Source organism: Marmota flaviventris, chromosome 1, assembly GCF_047511675.1.
Source record: "Marmota flaviventris isolate mMarFla1 chromosome 1, mMarFla1.hap1, whole genome shotgun sequence".
NCBI classification, from domain to species: Eukaryota; Metazoa; Chordata; class Mammalia; order Rodentia; family Sciuridae; genus Marmota; species Marmota flaviventris.
The window spans coordinates 124740474-124756302 of record NC_092498.1 but is presented as its reverse complement, the minus strand read 5'-3'; the positions used below and the strand labels follow the sequence as shown (position 1 = coordinate 124756302).

Here is a 15829-nt window from a genome sequence, read left to right as displayed (position 1 = left end):
GTAGACTTTCTTGAATACCGTGGGCGAGCTGCTCCTACTACCCAGTTGGACCGACGTGTCGGAGGTAAGAGCCAAGAACATTTGATCTTCCTAGTACGGCCAGTTCACGTCCGTCAGGGGGACAGTGCAGCTATGCACATCTAGGCCACTCGGGCTCACCTTGCCTGGACACCTTGCTGAGGCAGAGCCAAGTCTCAGAGGCACCAGGGCTGCCGTGTGCACGGCCCTCCATTCTGAGGAAGGAAGGGGCTGATTTCCCCACGAGGGTGGACCCTTGCTGGTCACTTACCTGGTGTGCTTTTTCCCATGGCACCCTTCTGGAATAGTAATACGAATTGTGTTTGGCGCTTAAAGACCTCTGGACTGGGGGGAGCAGCCAACACAGACAGCTCACACCTCAGGGTAAAAGTGTCAAAACGAAAAGCTCTCGTTCTCTGCACCCATCAAAGGAGGGGAGTCATTTTTATTTTACTTCCAAAAGACCTACGGACTTCATTTATTTAAGAATAAGTCAACAAATAGTGGTGGAGAAGTTGGAAAATGCAGGTGATGAGATTGCAGAGGACATGGTGGTCGGTCTGCAGATGCCCCGGCAGCCTGAGTTTCTACACACACGTGTGCACACAGAGTCTACAAACAGTGTGTGTATCTGGTTTCGCCTGCTTTTCCTCAATCCTGTCAAGAACGTGTTCCAAGGTACTGAGCCTTCTTCTGCAGTGTAGTGCTAGTCAGGACAGGATAAGCCACGCTGCAGTAACAATCAGCCCTGCCTCTCAGAGGCTCAGCACAGCTGACATTTACTCCTTGGGCACATTTAGTCCAGGGTGGCTCTGGGACCCTGCCTCTGCCCATCTGCTGCTGCCTGTGAAACACACGGCTTTCATGGCTGCCGGTGGGTGGAGAAGGCAGAAGGCCCAGGCCCCAGCCACACCAGCAGGGTGAAGTGCTCCTCTCCTGAACCCTTGTCATTAAAAACGTTTGGAAGTGTTTTCCGGAGGGGCAGAGTGACATCTCATTCTCTCCTTATTAATGAGATTGCACCAGGACTTGAATTTCATGGGCTTTTTATTTGAACAATTTCCAATGGATGGAGATTGTGTTTAACATTGGCAAAGGGAGGGAAAAGGTCAAGAATGTAAGACTGAAGCAATCCTACCTAGATGCAGATTCTTTTTAAAAGAATCTGCCCTGCAGGGTTGGCGATTTCAAGGGGACTTTGTGTATAAGACCACACCCTGGGAATCCAGAAAGGAGCTGGAGGGCTCAGACAGACGGAGTTTCTGTATCAATTTAAATTAACTCTTTTGGAATGCAAAATACACTGCCAGATATGCGGATCTGCTGCAGCCTATGAATAGGCAGCAATGTCCTGCACTCAGGCAGGCTGTAACGTGCACTGGAGAGAGAGCGAAGGAATCAGGAATCTGCCGCTCCCCGTGAGAGTGTGAGCCAGGGACACGGATGCTCACGTGCCTAACTGTGCTCGGCTGATTGAAATCGGGCCAAGAGCCCGAGAGAAAACGTCTAAAATTGGCCTCAGCCTTCCATTTCCAGCTCATTAGGGTCTCCTGGAGCGTGTGTTTGTGAGAAGCCGAGCTTAGCGCAGACAGATGCTGCTCAGAAAGCCCAGAGGAGGGGAGGGCAGAGGGCTGCCGGGTAGGGCGGGGAGGGCAGGGCAGAGCAATGAGACCCCCCTCCTTGCCCTGTGCCTGAGCATAGGCAGCCGTACCAAGTGGACACATGCCTGAGCTGACAGCAGAAGCGTGTGACCAGGAGGGCCTCGCTTCCCTGGGGATAGTAGCCACAAGTTTCCCCTGCCCTGTGGACTCAGTGGGCACCGAGGCTCTTGGAGGGCAAGTTCAGGGGGCCAGACATGATTTGGGGTGCTGACCACCTGCCTCCATGAACAGTGGGCCATAACTGCTGGTGCCCTCATGCCAGAGAGGACTTGGGCTGTCAGCCCCTGCCCCTAGAGTGGAAGGAGTGGAAGGGGCAGGACTGGGATTTTCTGTGTCCCCTGGAGGGTGCAGAGTGGAGCCAGGACCATGGGTCTGAGCCACTCAGCCTCCCAGCACCCAGGAGCCTATGCTCAGCACGGGATCAGCTCTATGCTGAGTCCCTCTCTGTGAGCACAGGAGGGCCCATGGCCACCGTCCAGCCTGACAGGGGTAGTCACATGGCTTCTCCCTCTGCACGGCTGAGGTGAGGCAGTGTGGTTGGTGTTTCTCAGACGGGGTCTTGCTGAGGTGGTGAGGCTGCCTGGAATGTGCCGTCCTCCCCCCTCGGCCTCCATTATTGGGGGTGACAGGTGTGGTCTCTGGGCCGACTAGGCTGGACGTGTCTGCCCTCAACCTGCCCGTCCCGTGCAGCCTGGGGGTTCTCGGGCTTCCTCAGTCTATGTTATTTGCAGGACAGCGTCCTGGCACTGGGCCTGATCGACACCATCGACACAGTCATGGGCCATGTGTCTTCCAACCTGCACCCCAGTGAGCCCCAGGTCTCCCTCGTGGGCTCTTCCTCCATGGCAGGTACTGGGGGCCAGTGGGGCGAGGTGGGTGTGCAGGTGGAGGTGGGGGGCCAGGGCTGGTGCTCCCTTGGGCTCTGCTGCTCAGTCTCACACCCACCAGGAGCTGAAGTGAACCCACCTTTGCTGTGTCTTGAAGGAAGGTGCAAGGTTAGAGTCAAGGTGGGGGTGGCCCTCACAGGGCGCACATGCCCTCGCTCACTGCACGTGCCGTGCCAGCCAGGTCCAGCCAGGTTCAACCGTGGGACCCCCGGGCTGGCAGAGGGCAGCCACCTAGCAGCAGGGCCTTGCATCTTGCTGGTTCACTGAGGCCCCAGAGGAAGGGCTGCAGGGGGTGAGGTCACCCCAGGACAAGATCCCTCCTGCTTGGGCTGGAGCCTCAGTCTGGGCAGCAACAACCTCGGGCCCTGTGTTTTTTAGGCCATCCGTTCTAAGGGCAGTGACACTCCCAAGGAAAAGGCAGGTGGCCAGTGCCCTTCCTGCTGCCATGAGCCTGTGCCCAGCTCTTGCCTCCTCTTCCCTCCCTTGCAGACTTCTCCGTGGCAAAGGTCCTCCCCAGGATGCTGGGTGCTCCTCACTACCGCTTCCCTGCCCATGGGCAGAGCTATATCCAGATTCCTCGAGAGGCCCTCTGCAGCCCAGGTGAGTGCAGTGTCTGGGCCCTCTGGGCAGCCCCCAGTGTGGTCCAGGGTCCTCAGGGTGGTCCAGAGTCCCCGGGGGCTGCTGATTGGCCCAGAGCTCCTGAGTGCCCTGTGGGAGGGGCTGGGTGTGCTCAGAGCATGTGCCCAAGGGGTGTACCCAAGAGGTGTGCCCAAAGGGTGTGCTCCAGCACCCTCAGCACAAGCTCCAAGGTGTCCCTCAAACACTAACTCCACGCCAGCCACCGACTGAACTGGAATTTTGGGAGTGGGGAGCTGGGAATCTGCACTCAGTGAGTCCGGCCATCCCCGTGGGATTCTCATGTCCCAAATCTGCTCAGTCCTGGTTAGCCAAATGTCAATGGCGAGGGCCACCCAACCCGGGCCTGGCCAGGGACCCACCCCTCTGCCCATGAAGGGCCTCCAGCATCCCTGGTAGCCTGGCTACCCTGGGAGCTCAGCACACGTCTGCAGGGAGTCACTGTCATGGTCCAGCACTCAGTTGCATGGCCACAGTGTGATGGCCTTTGCAGACCCTGCCTCTGTTGTCCCCAGGAGCTGCCCTGGTCCCTGGGCCTGAGGGGCTGTGTGCATGGTGGGTGGGCTTTGTGCTTGTCTGCTTGCCCTGGAATGCTGACACGTCCCTGACTCTGCCTTGTCCCCAGCCTGGACCACTATCGTGGGCCTTCTCTACCACTCCATGCACTGCTACCTGAACAACATCCATCCGGCCAGTACAGAGTGAGTCTCGGGTCCACAGCAGAGGGCTGTCCTTGTTACTGGGTGGCCAATCTGAGCAACCTGTGCTGTTGCACGAGGAGCGCCATCTTGCCAGAGTGCCCTGGGTACCAGTGCCTGGTGGCTGCTGCCTGGGGCCTGGCAGTCCTGTGGGTCAGGCTGACAGTGAGGTGCTCAGGAGCACAGGAGGGAGAACGGTCAGCCCCACCTGGGCCTGGCTCTGTGGCCTTGGACAAGTGACTCAGGCCCTCTGAGCCTGTTCGCATGTCTGCAGAACAGGGCAGCAGACCTGCTCATGTCCTTGTCTGCCTTGGGAGGTTGCATTAACTCATTCACTGATGTGTGCTGAGCACCCACTATGTGCTGAGCTCCCACTGTGTGCTGAGGGGCTGGGGGAGCAAATCGGATAGGAACGGAGCCCTGATGGGGCTCAGACGCAGGGTGGTGGCAACCAGTGACGAGCCACGGGAGAGGAGCATGAGGCCACGCTGGTGGGAGGCCCTGAGCTCAGGGGCTGGGCTCATCTTGTGGTCTCTGTGGCTGCTCACGTGGGAGCCCCGTCTGGCCGGAGGAGCTGCCCCTGGGTGTTTGTGAGGAGCTGGTGCAGTTCTTCAGGAAGGAGCTGCATGGTGCCCAGGGCCCCACAGGTGGGGCCTGGCCTCGCAGGACAGGCGGGCACTGTCTCAGCTCTGAGCCATCAGGCTCTATCCTGGCCCTGATTCACCTCTGACATCCGCTGATGCTCCTCTCTGTGGGGCCACACCCTGTGCATTCCCAAGGGTGAAAACCCTCAAGGGCAAAGGCCATTCTGAGGGCCATGAGTCTGGGAATCACAGTGTCCAGCATCGTGCAAGGCATGGGGCAGGGCCTGGTCTGTGGTCGCCGATGGGGAACATCGAGCCGTGAGGGCTCCTGGGGCTGTCGTGGAAGGTGAGGGGTGGAATTGGTGGCCCAACATTTCCTGTGTTCCTTTTGCTGTGTGTTTTATTCTGCGGTCATGTGGAGGGTTGGCTGGGGTCAGTGACGTCTTCATGTGGAATTGTCGGAGGACCCTGTCGTCATTTGCTGGCACAGGAAATTGATGCCTCTCCTGGCTACAGACTCTGTCTCGGGAAGGTCCCTGGAGCCACCTCCTCAGGACACAGAGGCCGTGGGCTCCATGTCCACAGTTCCGGGAATCACCCCTTGTGCTTCCTGGAGGCTACTTCCCCAGGGACCCACGTGGGGACACTTTTGCAGGACCTGGGGCCAGGCAAGGGTGCATGTGTGGCTTCACCCCCCATGTCCAGCAGGGTCACCAAACACAGTGCTTTCATCTAGGTACTAGGAAAGCCAGACGAGGGAGGGAAGAGGGGGCCCAGAGCTCCCAGGCCCCGTCCCCTGCTCTGCATGCAGTTGTGTTGGTGAATGCCCTTGGGACCTGCAGAATCCTCAGCCAGTGCCTGGGGAGCTGATGCAGGACACTCACGGAGTCCAAAGGTAGTCAGGTGACCATCTTCCCTTCTAGTTCAGCTGTCTCAAGTTCAGATTCCTGCAGCAGATCCTTGTGGAGCTCCTGCTGTGGGGCCGGAGCTGGGGCAAGGAAGCTCAGACATGCAGCTTAAAGAGGTGCACCCGGGGGGTCACTGCACTGCCTACTCCCCACACCTGGATGTAAGCACCTCCTTAATCTTACACACCAGGCACTGGCCGTCCTCGCCTGGTCCTGGCCCTGAATATCATTTCAGACTTGGTATCCCGTGAGACCAGTACCGTTAGTGCCACTCAAGCTTCTGTAGATTGGGTTGTAAGTGATGGTGAATCCAGATTAAATGTTTTAAGCAAAAGGGGAATTTGTTGAGCCTTGTGAGCTGAAAGCTCCACAGACATTTGGCTTCAGGGGCAGCTTGATCCAGCAGCCATTTGGTGTCACTAGATTCTATCTCCAGGCTCTTCTTAGGTTAGGGGCCACCGGGAGGGAAGCTGAGGAGCCTTTCCTGGAAGAGGAACATGGGTGCCGGGGCAGAGCAGTAGAGCTTGGCCAGGTCACATGCATGCTGCTTCAGAGTCAGGGAAGGGGGATTCCAGGCAGGGTGGGTGACCTGCCCAGGGCCATGCAGCCTTGGGATCCTGTGGTCTGGGTCTTTCTGTTCTCGTGCACTCCCCGGGTGTTTTGAGGCAGGCCCTTCCTGGCTCTGGCCTTGCCCCAGAGAGAGAGCAGTGCTGAAGGATCAGAGTCCACGCACATGCTTAGAGGGTGGGTGGCAGGCCCCCCCTAGTGCGGCAGCCCTGAGTGGTGGCAGTGGCATTCTGCCCAGCAGGGTCTGTGTCTCCGAGGCTGCAGGCCTGGTGCCCAGCTCTGACTGCGGGCCGCCTTCTGTTGCCGTCCCTAACATTTCCCATTTGTCTCCAAGGATTGCCGAGGCGGCCAACTGCAGGACCTGCTTGCTGTCCGCTGCCAGCTACCTGATTTCCCTGGAGGTGTCCCCACCACCCATGGTCTCCCAGAATCTCTCAGGGTCTCCTCTCATCACGGTTCACCTCAGGCACAGGCTGGTGAGTTGCCAACTGCCCCTCATCCTGTCCTCCCTCTGGTTCGTGCTGAGAAGCTTTGCCATCAGGGTGACTGTATGAGGACACTGTGGTGCTGGCACAGAGTCCCTGCTCCTGTGACTGAACTGCAGCAGGAGGCTCAGGGAGGGCTGGAGGGCCTCTGAGCGCAGAGATGTGTATGGGGATCACACACGTGCCAATGGTCAGGACTAGTGTCCTGTTGGGAGAACAGGGACAGGTGTATCTCTCAGTACAGTGTTTAGTGGATGGGATCGAGTCGCAGAGCTCATCTGGGTTCTCCTCGAGTTCAGCACAAGCGTCTCCAGCCTCAGGTTTGCAAGATGAGTTTGCCCTGCCTTGTAATCTCAGTTCCCTCCATGCTTCCTCCGTCACTGGGTGAGAAGGGCACAGGTGTGGGAGGTACCAGGGCCTCTGTCCCTTGAGATGCCTGTGATGTCCTGTGTGGCCCTGTGTTTGAAATGTGGAACTAACACTGCTCCCAAGGAAGTGCCACTGTGCAACCAGCATGGAGCTGTGAGGACCAGCCACACCAGGTGTGTCCATCTGTGCTGCCCTGAAGGACACAGGGACACTGAAGGTTCCAGGTGGAGCTGTCCTTGTGAAGGGGACCAGTGCAGGACAGTAGATGTCCAAGTCCTGCCCAGAAGGGCCAGTGAAGAGTCTGGAGGAGGGCAGGAGAGAGAACAGGCAGGTGGAGGAGCCCCAGGGATCAGAGATGGACTGCCTGGCACAGAGCCAGGTCTATGCCATAGCCAAGTGTCAAGGACATCCCAATTCACACACCCAACACACACGTGAACACCCACAGGCACACATCCAGCACACACTCATACGCACTCCTCCTGAAGTTTTGGGCTGGTGAGCTGTGGAGCCTGAAGTGGTGGTGAGCTCGTGAGGCCACAGCCCACCTTTCCTACCCTGTGTTCTCTGGTGGTTCCCTCAGCGGCTTCTGGGCAGGGTGGGGTACTAAAGACACCTGGCACTCACTCTGTACCTGGGAATGACTCCAAACCAGCCCAGGTGTCCTGCAGCCTAGTCGGGTGGAACATGAGGTTTATGGCCCTCCCATGTTTTTGGCACTGCCATCGTCCCCAGTGTTTGGAATGCTAAGCTGCTGGTCTCAGTGAATGACCACTGGCCTCTTGGTGGCTGCATGCTAGTGCTCTGGAAGGTTGGTGTTTGTTCACAGGTGGACCCAATCCCCCTTTCTGCTCCCCTTATTTTGAACTCTGGTTTTGTTATAGCCAAGTGACAAAGAGCAGAGAGGTGGAGACCCTCCAGCTACATGGTGGGGTAGTGAAAATTAATACTGGCAGCCAGGCACACTGCTGCACCTCTCCTGGGACCATGCACACATGAAACTCACTTCTGAAGGTGTACACTGCCAGGGCAGACTGACACAAGCTGGGTCCTGAGGGTGCCTTGCTGGGTGCTCTTCTGAGTGATCGAGCAGCGACTCTGGGCACAGCAAAGCCTGGATTTAGCAGCCCCAAATGTGTATCCTGACCCAGCACAGCATGTCCAGGAACCCCAAGTGTGCATCCTGCCACAGCACAGCACATCCAGAAAGCCCAGGTGCGCATCCTGTAATAGCACAGCACGTCCAGGAAGCCCAGGTGTGCATCCTGCCCCAGCAGAGCACATCCAGGAAGCCCAGGTATGCATCCTGTCATAGAACAGCACGTCCAGGAGTCCAGGTATGCATCCTGTCATAGAACAGCACGTCCAGGAGTCCAGGTGTGCATCCTACCTTAGTACAGCAAGTCCAGGAAGCCCAGGTGTGCATCCTGTCATAGCACAGTGCGTCCAGGAAGCCTAGGTGTGCATCCTGCCCTAGTACAGCACATCCAGGAAGCCCAGGTGTACATCCTATCCCAGCACAGCACAGCTAGGAAGCAGAGGGGCAGGAGTGTGGGTGTGGGGTCAGGTGCAGGCTGCAGGTGCTCTGTGAACTCTCTGTGGCAGAGAGGCCAGCAGAGAGGCTCTGGCCTGCTCAACCTGCTAGCCTGCTGTGTCCTGGTGGAAGGGAAGCCAGTGATGGCTTCTGTGGGACTTAGAGCCTGGTTCCCATGTGGCTGGAGAAGAACCTACAGACTGCGGAGCAGAGCTGCACCTTGGGAACACACATGCTCTCCTCTCAGGGATGCTATGGAACCCTCCAGACACAGGAGCTGGGGGTGTCCAGAGGCACTGCTGCCTGGCCAGGCTCTGGCAAGGCATGGGCATCTTCTTTACCTGGTCCTCAGGCTCCCTAGCAAAAGGTGCCTCGGGGTCCGTGGTCTTCTGCCCGCTGTGGTGGAGTGACAGGCTCTGGGGCCTCAAGGCTATTGCTGGTGGCCTTGGACATTTTTGTCCTTGTGAAGTGAGAAGGTGCCAATTTGAAAACCAGAGAAGAAAGGGTGAGTTGACTGAAGTACAGTCCCTGCCTTGATGACCGGTCACTCTAGGTTACTCTAGATGTTTTTCACAAAGAAAGTATTGAATAAGGAATATTGTCTTGAAGAGAGGCAGATGGGTCTCTGTCATCCCAGCAGAGGACAGTGATTGAAGCTTAGCCCAGTGTCCTCCAGGCCTAGGGTTTTCCTCCAAAGGCTGTGGTCACACTTCTGAGGGCCTCTGGAAATGTATCTTTGAGCCGCTGGGGTCGATGGCCTGTGGGGATGGAGGGTGCTGGGGTGGCTGGGCGTCCCCCTTTCCCCTGTTCTTCTGAGGGGAGGAGGGGGCAAAGGGGCGGAACTCTCTCCCACTCTGCGCATAGCCCAAGGTCTCAGACCAGGGCTGTGGGGCCTGCTTGTCCTGCACAGAGGGGTGCAACCCCAGCTGTCGAGGGACAGAGCTCCAGCCCAACCCAGATGGAGCCTCTGGCTGACCTGGGGATGAAGGTGGACACGTTGCAGACCCAGGCTTGCTGGCAGACCCACTGAGGCCCTGGATGTGGGACCATATTGCTCTACTGAGTGTGCTGGGCCCTGTCCACCGCCTGCACCTTCAGGCTTCTGAGGACAAATGGGACAAGAAGTTTTTGAGCTGGCCTGTGTTCTGGATGTGGTTTGTCCTGTGGCTGGGTCACTGCTCCCCCTCCTGTGCCCCCAGGGCAGGACACTTCCTTACACAGGCAGACAGGCCTCCTTGTAGGGCCTATTTTGGTGCCTATGCGTCCTTTGTCACTGAAGTGAGCAAACTGCATGCATTCTCCCAGGACACGGAGAGGGTAAGTCTAGGGGAAGAGGGGTGCAGAGGCTTCTAGTGGTACCGAGAGCCCCATGCCTGGTACGCCAGGAGCAGACAACGTACCTGTCATGCCCAGGTGCGCGGCAGGATCCAGACGCGGCCTCTGAGGTAGGTCTGCTGTCCACTGCTTGCTGGAATGGCTCTGCCCTCTCGTGCTCCATGTTTTTCTGGTAAGACTGACGGACCCCAGGGCTCTATTGTGGGGCTGGCCAGAGCACAGCAGGCTGCTGAGCAGTATCCCTGGCCCCCAGCTGTGACAGCCCAACACACCCTCGAGATTCCCAGGGGAGCCCTGGCCTATCACTGCCATGGTAAGCGCGAGATGGCGCCTCTCATACACCACACCCACCATCTGAACTCCCACATCTGCCCATTGACTTATAATTTGGTTGTTAAAGTCCTGGACTATTAACGCCAGCACTTTCCTTTGCTTCCTGAATAGCAGTATTCCCAGCCAGAGCTGAGGGGGACGGGAGCAGGTGGGTTGTTCTCCTGTGGCGAGAGCTGTTCTTCTAGGATCTGTGGCAGATGGGAAGAGATGCTTTGATGGAAACTTTCTTCTCTGACTGCGGTCCTTCTTTGGTGCGCCAGGGCCCAGGGCACCCAGCTGGGCACGCACACTCATGGCATATGCAACTAAACGTCATCTGGAACCCACCATCCAGAAAGAATGGATGGTGACATTCAATTTATTTACAGTTTTAAATTAGTGCCCAGGGGTGTGCACGAGGTGGGATCCCTGTGGTGTCCTCGTACGTGTGCATGGCATGCTGTGGTCAGTTTGACCACACCCGTCCTCCTCTTCCCGTCCCTCCCCCCTCAGTCCTCTTTCTCTGCTGCACTGATCTTCTATTTCCATGGATTCCCTGCCCCCCTTATTCTGCTCCAGCTTCTGCATATGAGAGGAGACATCTGACCCGTGACTTTCTGAGTCTGGCTTATTTCACGCCACGTGATGTTCTCCGTTTCCATCCGTTTACCTGCAAAAGCCTTAATTTTATTCTTCTTTGTTTTTTTAATGGCTGAGTAAAACTCCATTGTGTACAGAACATGTTTTCTTTATCCAACCATCAGTTGATGGGCACCTGGGCTGGTTCCATAATGTGGCCATCATGAATTGTGCTGCTATAAACATCCGTGTGGCTGTGTCCCTACGGCATGCTGATTTTGTTTGGATGAGCCTCCTTCAGGCACTTGCCTGAGAAGTGCATGCGGTGCTGTGTACGTGGGCTTTGCCAGCCGTGCTGTTCTGCATTGGGCTCTTGGCTTAACGTTTCCTGACTGACAGCCGTGGACCGCTCATCTCCATGCCTGGGTCACAGTCCACCTTTACCAACCTTTCATAGCCATTGCGAGAAGCATGCTCACCTGTCTAAGCCCAAGAGATGGACAAGGGATGGCAAAAAGCCAGGTTTTGCTTTAGCGAGGTCTTGCAGGACTGGGTGCCTGGGGAGCGGGCAGACCGGGAGCAGCCACAACCAGTATGCTATCCCCAGAGCACAAGGCCCCTCCCCGTTCCCCGCTGGCTGAGTGCTGTGGGGTGTGCAGTCTTCCTGAAGGTGCCCAGGCTCCCACTGGGCTGTGTAAAGAAACACACCTTCAGGTGCCCATCTCCCATCTCCCTCTGTTCTCTTATGGTAGGAGAGTTCCCTGGTTGGGTGCCTGGGGGCACCATGCAGTCTCCCTCTGCTGGCCAGGTGGGCCTTCCTTCTCCCCTGCCATCTGTCAAGGGGTTGGGAATTCCACACTCCACATCACCTGCTGGGAACTTTCCATCCTGCTCCCCACTCCAGCGGCCTGCCTTATACCCCAGTCATGCATGTACAGCTGGCTCCTGTCCTCTGAGACTTTCTGTTTCTCACAAGTCAGCTCTGGCTTTTTGGTTTATTATTTCCAGACCAGTAGCTGGAAACTCTGTACCCATTTTCATTTCTGCATAGTAGTCCACCTCTATCAGCATTCCATGGCTGAGAACTGGCTTTTTTCGTATTCTTGCTAATTACACATAGCACACTAATGAACCCCCTGCATTCTTGCTCATCATCCCCAGCCCTTTTTTCTTATTCTTCATTTTGAGACAGGGTCTCCCTAAATGGCCTAGTCTGGCCTTGAACTTGTGATCCTCCTGCCTCAGCCTCTGGTCACCGGGATTAGAGGCATGTGCCACAACGCTTGACCCTATTTAGCATAATTTCTGAGGAACAGAACTGTCTGGTTAAATGCCTACACTTTTTTCTCTGGCTGTTACAAGAGCAGCCGACTTTCTGAGGTCTTTCTGGTGACCATGGGTGTGCATCTGTTTGGGGTCAGCCCGGGATCAGAGTGGCTAGGTCCTGGGTGTGCATACTTTCCCCAGAAACAGATGCCGACAAGCAAATTTTCCAACATGGGAACTCCCCTCTTGGCATGTGAGCTTCCTGGTTGCCAGGTTAGAATTGCTGGTCTTTTCCAGAGTGCTCATTCTGGAAGCTACTGTCACCTCTTTCTGATGGCCATTTTCTTTTTTCATGTCACGATGACCTCTCTTTGTGTTATTGTACATGCTAATACTCTTCTAAAAAAAAAAACAAAAAACCTGTCCTACCCCCTTTTTCTGCCGTGTTGTCTGCTGTGGTTCCTTCCTTGTTTTCAGAGTTCTGTGGGCATTTTGGACGAGTCATTTGTCAGGTATACGTAGGGTAGATTTCTTCTGGGACTGGGTCTGGCCTTTTGCTCTTATGGTGTTTACTAACGAGCAGCAGGTTTAAATTTTAATGCAGCCCAGTCTACCAAGCCCTTCTGTGTAGCGCTTTTCTGTGTCCTGGTTGGGGACTCTCACCTAGCCCAAGGTCACAAACAGCCTCCCGTGGTGGTGCCTGAAACATTCATCGTTCTCTTTCCTACCGAGATCTACGGCCCTGTCTGGTTGTGTCCTGCGTGCCGTGGATGAGGGGGCAGGATCTGTCTTCTCCCGTGTGGATGTCAGCCTGCCTCACCCCTCGTTGGCACGATGCCCTCCCTCTCACGGAGCACCACTGCCACTGTAAACCAAGTGCCCTTTCTGTTTCTGGGTCCTGTTCTTCCCCCAGATGCCATTTGTGCCACAGAGCTGCTGGGGCTTGTGCCAAGGCCTGAGAGCTGCCATGCAGACCCTCCAGCCTCCCTCTCCCAGGAGGCCTTGGCTATTCGGGGGTCCACATCTCAAAGTTCAGGGGACCCTTCAAGACTGCTGCCCAGGGAGACGAGACAGTGGGTGCACCCCCGGTGGGCTCGTTAGCGCCAGTTCCCATCCCTGCAGACCTGTTGGGGTGTCTTTCTCACCCCTCCACTGGCGCCTCGGCTGGACAGCTTCTCCTAGGTCCTCGGCCATCTGCGTTTTTCTTTTATGTCACGCACTTCTGTTGATTTTCCGGATGGAGGTTATTGTCTCCAAGGACTCTTCGCACATTGCAGATGTCAGCTCTGTGCTGGATGCAATCCACCCCCCTGATTTTTTATTTTGACTACTTTCGCTTCGTGCAATTGAAAATTTTTATATTGTCAAATGCATCGACTGTTCTCTCAAGAAAAACTGCACTGGTTTCTTATGACTGCAGTAACCGATCCCAAACACGAAGTGCTAAACCAGCATGTGTTTGTCATCCTAGAGGCCAGGTGCACAGAGTCAATCTTACTGGGCTAAAACCCAGATGACTCAGGGCTGCGTTCCCTTTGGAGGCTCAGAAGAGAATCTGTTTCCTTGCCTTCTGGCTTCTGAAGGTGTTCCTGTCCTCTCATGTCTTCAAATCAGTCTATCAAAAATCCACAGCCCATCGATCTACTCACCCATCCCATCCACCTATCCTCCCATCCACCTATCCTTCCATCCTCCCATCCATCCTCCCATCCTCCATCCTCCCATCCATCCATCCATCCTCCCATCCATTCATCCTTCCATCCATCCATCCTCCCATCCTCCCATCCTCCCATCCATTCATCCTCCCATCCATTCATCCTCCCATCCTTCCATCCATCCATCCTCCCATCCTCCCGTCCATCTATCCTCCCATCCATCCATCCTCCCATCCTCCCATCCATCCATCCTCCCATCCATCCATTCTCCCATCCATCCATCCTCCCATCCATCCACCCACCCATCCATCTGCCCACCCAATCATCTTTCCACCCTGTCATCCAACCCCCCATCTCCATTCATCCCTCTACCTATCTCCCTCCACCCATCAGCCTCTCTCTCTCTCTCCCTCCCCCAACCTCTGCTTTGCTGACCCCTGGTCCTCTGGCCCTGCCCTCCTGCCTGCTGTCTCAGGATCCTTAGTTTAACTGCACTGGAACCACCCCACCCCCACCATGCTTTGTAGGTAAAGGGACATTTACAGGTTCTGGGGATCGGGTGTGGACGTCTTTGGCAGGAGGCAGAGCATAGTGTTTTGTCTTCACAGAAGGCAATTGAGGAGTCCATAAAAGTCACTTCCAGACTTCAGTCACTGTGCTGCTCAGAGCAGGTGATGCCATTGCAGGTGGGCAGGCTCCTTCTGCCATCACCCCCTCTGGTCCTGGGGCTTTCTGCAGCTGCACTTTCTACTCTGGAGCTACATGAGCAGGACAGATGCACATCTGTGGTGCTTCATCCTTCCCCTGGGGGATGAGGCCCAGGGTGATGTTTCCTCCACTGCGCATCAGGGCTGGTAGGACAGGGACAGGGGAGAGAGGACAAGGACCTTCTTACTTGATGGCACATTCTCAGCCTGGAGCAGAGCCAGCCTGGGCGGGGTCTCCTGAAACACCTGGCAGTGACAGGATCGAAAATTAACAGGGCACTCAGGACACCACAGGCGGCAGCTGGCCCAGGCGGCTCAGCCTGCCCCCAGCTCAGAGGACACTGGCTGTTGAAGGTTCATCTTTCACCACGGTGGCCCTGCCGCTTCCAAAGTGCCCCTGCAGCCCACCCTGGTCCCCAGGCCTGGGCCTAGCTGAGCACAGCCCTGCCCCTCACCTGCTGCCCAGACCCCCTAATGGCCTCCTGCAGCTGCTGCACCTTCAGCCCCTCCCTCCTGGTAGATGGAGTGTGCTTTTGAAGAGGCACTTCTGGCTCTGGCCCTGTGACCCTGCCTGTAAGAAGCCAACTCGAGGTTATGCTAGCAGCCCGGATGGTGGGGAAAACAATGAGCACAAGTCAGTCTTTTCCCGGCAGAGGCCAGGACAGGACGGCTCGGTCCATCCGGGCCCTGGGGGCGACTGTTCCTAACGAGGGCATCTTCTTGGGGCTTCTCTCTCCAAGAGCCTTGCCGTCCCTGACCCAGAGCGCACCAGCCTCGGCCAACCAGCGGGCCAGCAGCTTGGAGGGAGGGGTGTCTGTGGGGCGGCTGCTGGCCGGACTCTCCTCTCATGGCCATGCAGGGAGGCTGCTTGACTTCCTAAGGCAGCTGGGGGCCGGGGAGGCCTGGGGGGCTTTCCAGGTACTTTAAGGACCGAAATACCCTCAGGCATTTTAAGTTGGGAGATTTCACATCAGTCTGGATCCTGTCTTCCCTGGGACACCGAGGACCTGGGGAGGGGCACATTCACATGTAGGCTGCCACATTCCATCAGGAGTTTCTGGCCTCCCAGGGGACATGACTGCTTCCTTCTAGAGCCCAGCACAGCTGGGGACCACTGAGTCACCTCAGTCACTAGGAGCCTGAGTGGAGCCCCTCCCTGGGCAGAGGGGTGGGGCCTTAGTGCCGTTTGCACTGCTCCCCCAGCAGCCTGGAGAGGGGCGCCTGGAGCCTTCTCCTAGGGAAGGCTATGGCTGCCCTCCCCCCGGCCTCTCCCTCTGGCCCCTCCCCCTCCTTCCTGGCATCTTCTTCCTTCCCCTCCCCCTTTCCATTGCCTTCCCTACTCCTTTTTCTTTTCATCCTCCTCTTCCTTACTTGAAGGGAGCAGACCGACACCCACAAAAGGAATAAGGATCATGAATCATGGCTGTGCTATGTGGTTGAGTTTTAGGTTATACCCCTAAATCAGCGTGTTCTTTAACATCAGGACAAAGTCTGAAGCAATAGTATCCTTGAAACCATGTGCTTGGCCCTGTCTTTCAAATGTGCATTAGCATAGATGCCTCACTGTGGATCAGAAACTGCTCCTGGGGACCTGAGATCATCCTGTGGTTGCCGCGGTGGGTGGCCTG

At 56.5% G+C, this 15829-nt stretch overlaps 1 protein-coding gene across 1 annotated transcript in view; it reads left to right on the top strand.

Moving 5' to 3' along the window:
• The window catches only part of Adgrd1 (adhesion G protein-coupled receptor D1), a 111628-nt gene that overhangs the window by 49437 nt on the left and 46362 nt on the right, over nucleotides 1–15829 (top strand). The window contains exons 11-15 of the mRNA XM_027952019.2: nucleotides 5–64; nucleotides 2411–2528; nucleotides 3056–3166; nucleotides 3828–3903; nucleotides 6294–6435. Coding sequence (XP_027807820.2) covers nucleotides 5–64; nucleotides 2411–2528; nucleotides 3056–3166; nucleotides 3828–3903; nucleotides 6294–6435 — 507 coding nt within the window. The remainder of the gene's footprint in view (nucleotides 1–4; nucleotides 65–2410; nucleotides 2529–3055; nucleotides 3167–3827; nucleotides 3904–6293; nucleotides 6436–15829) is intronic.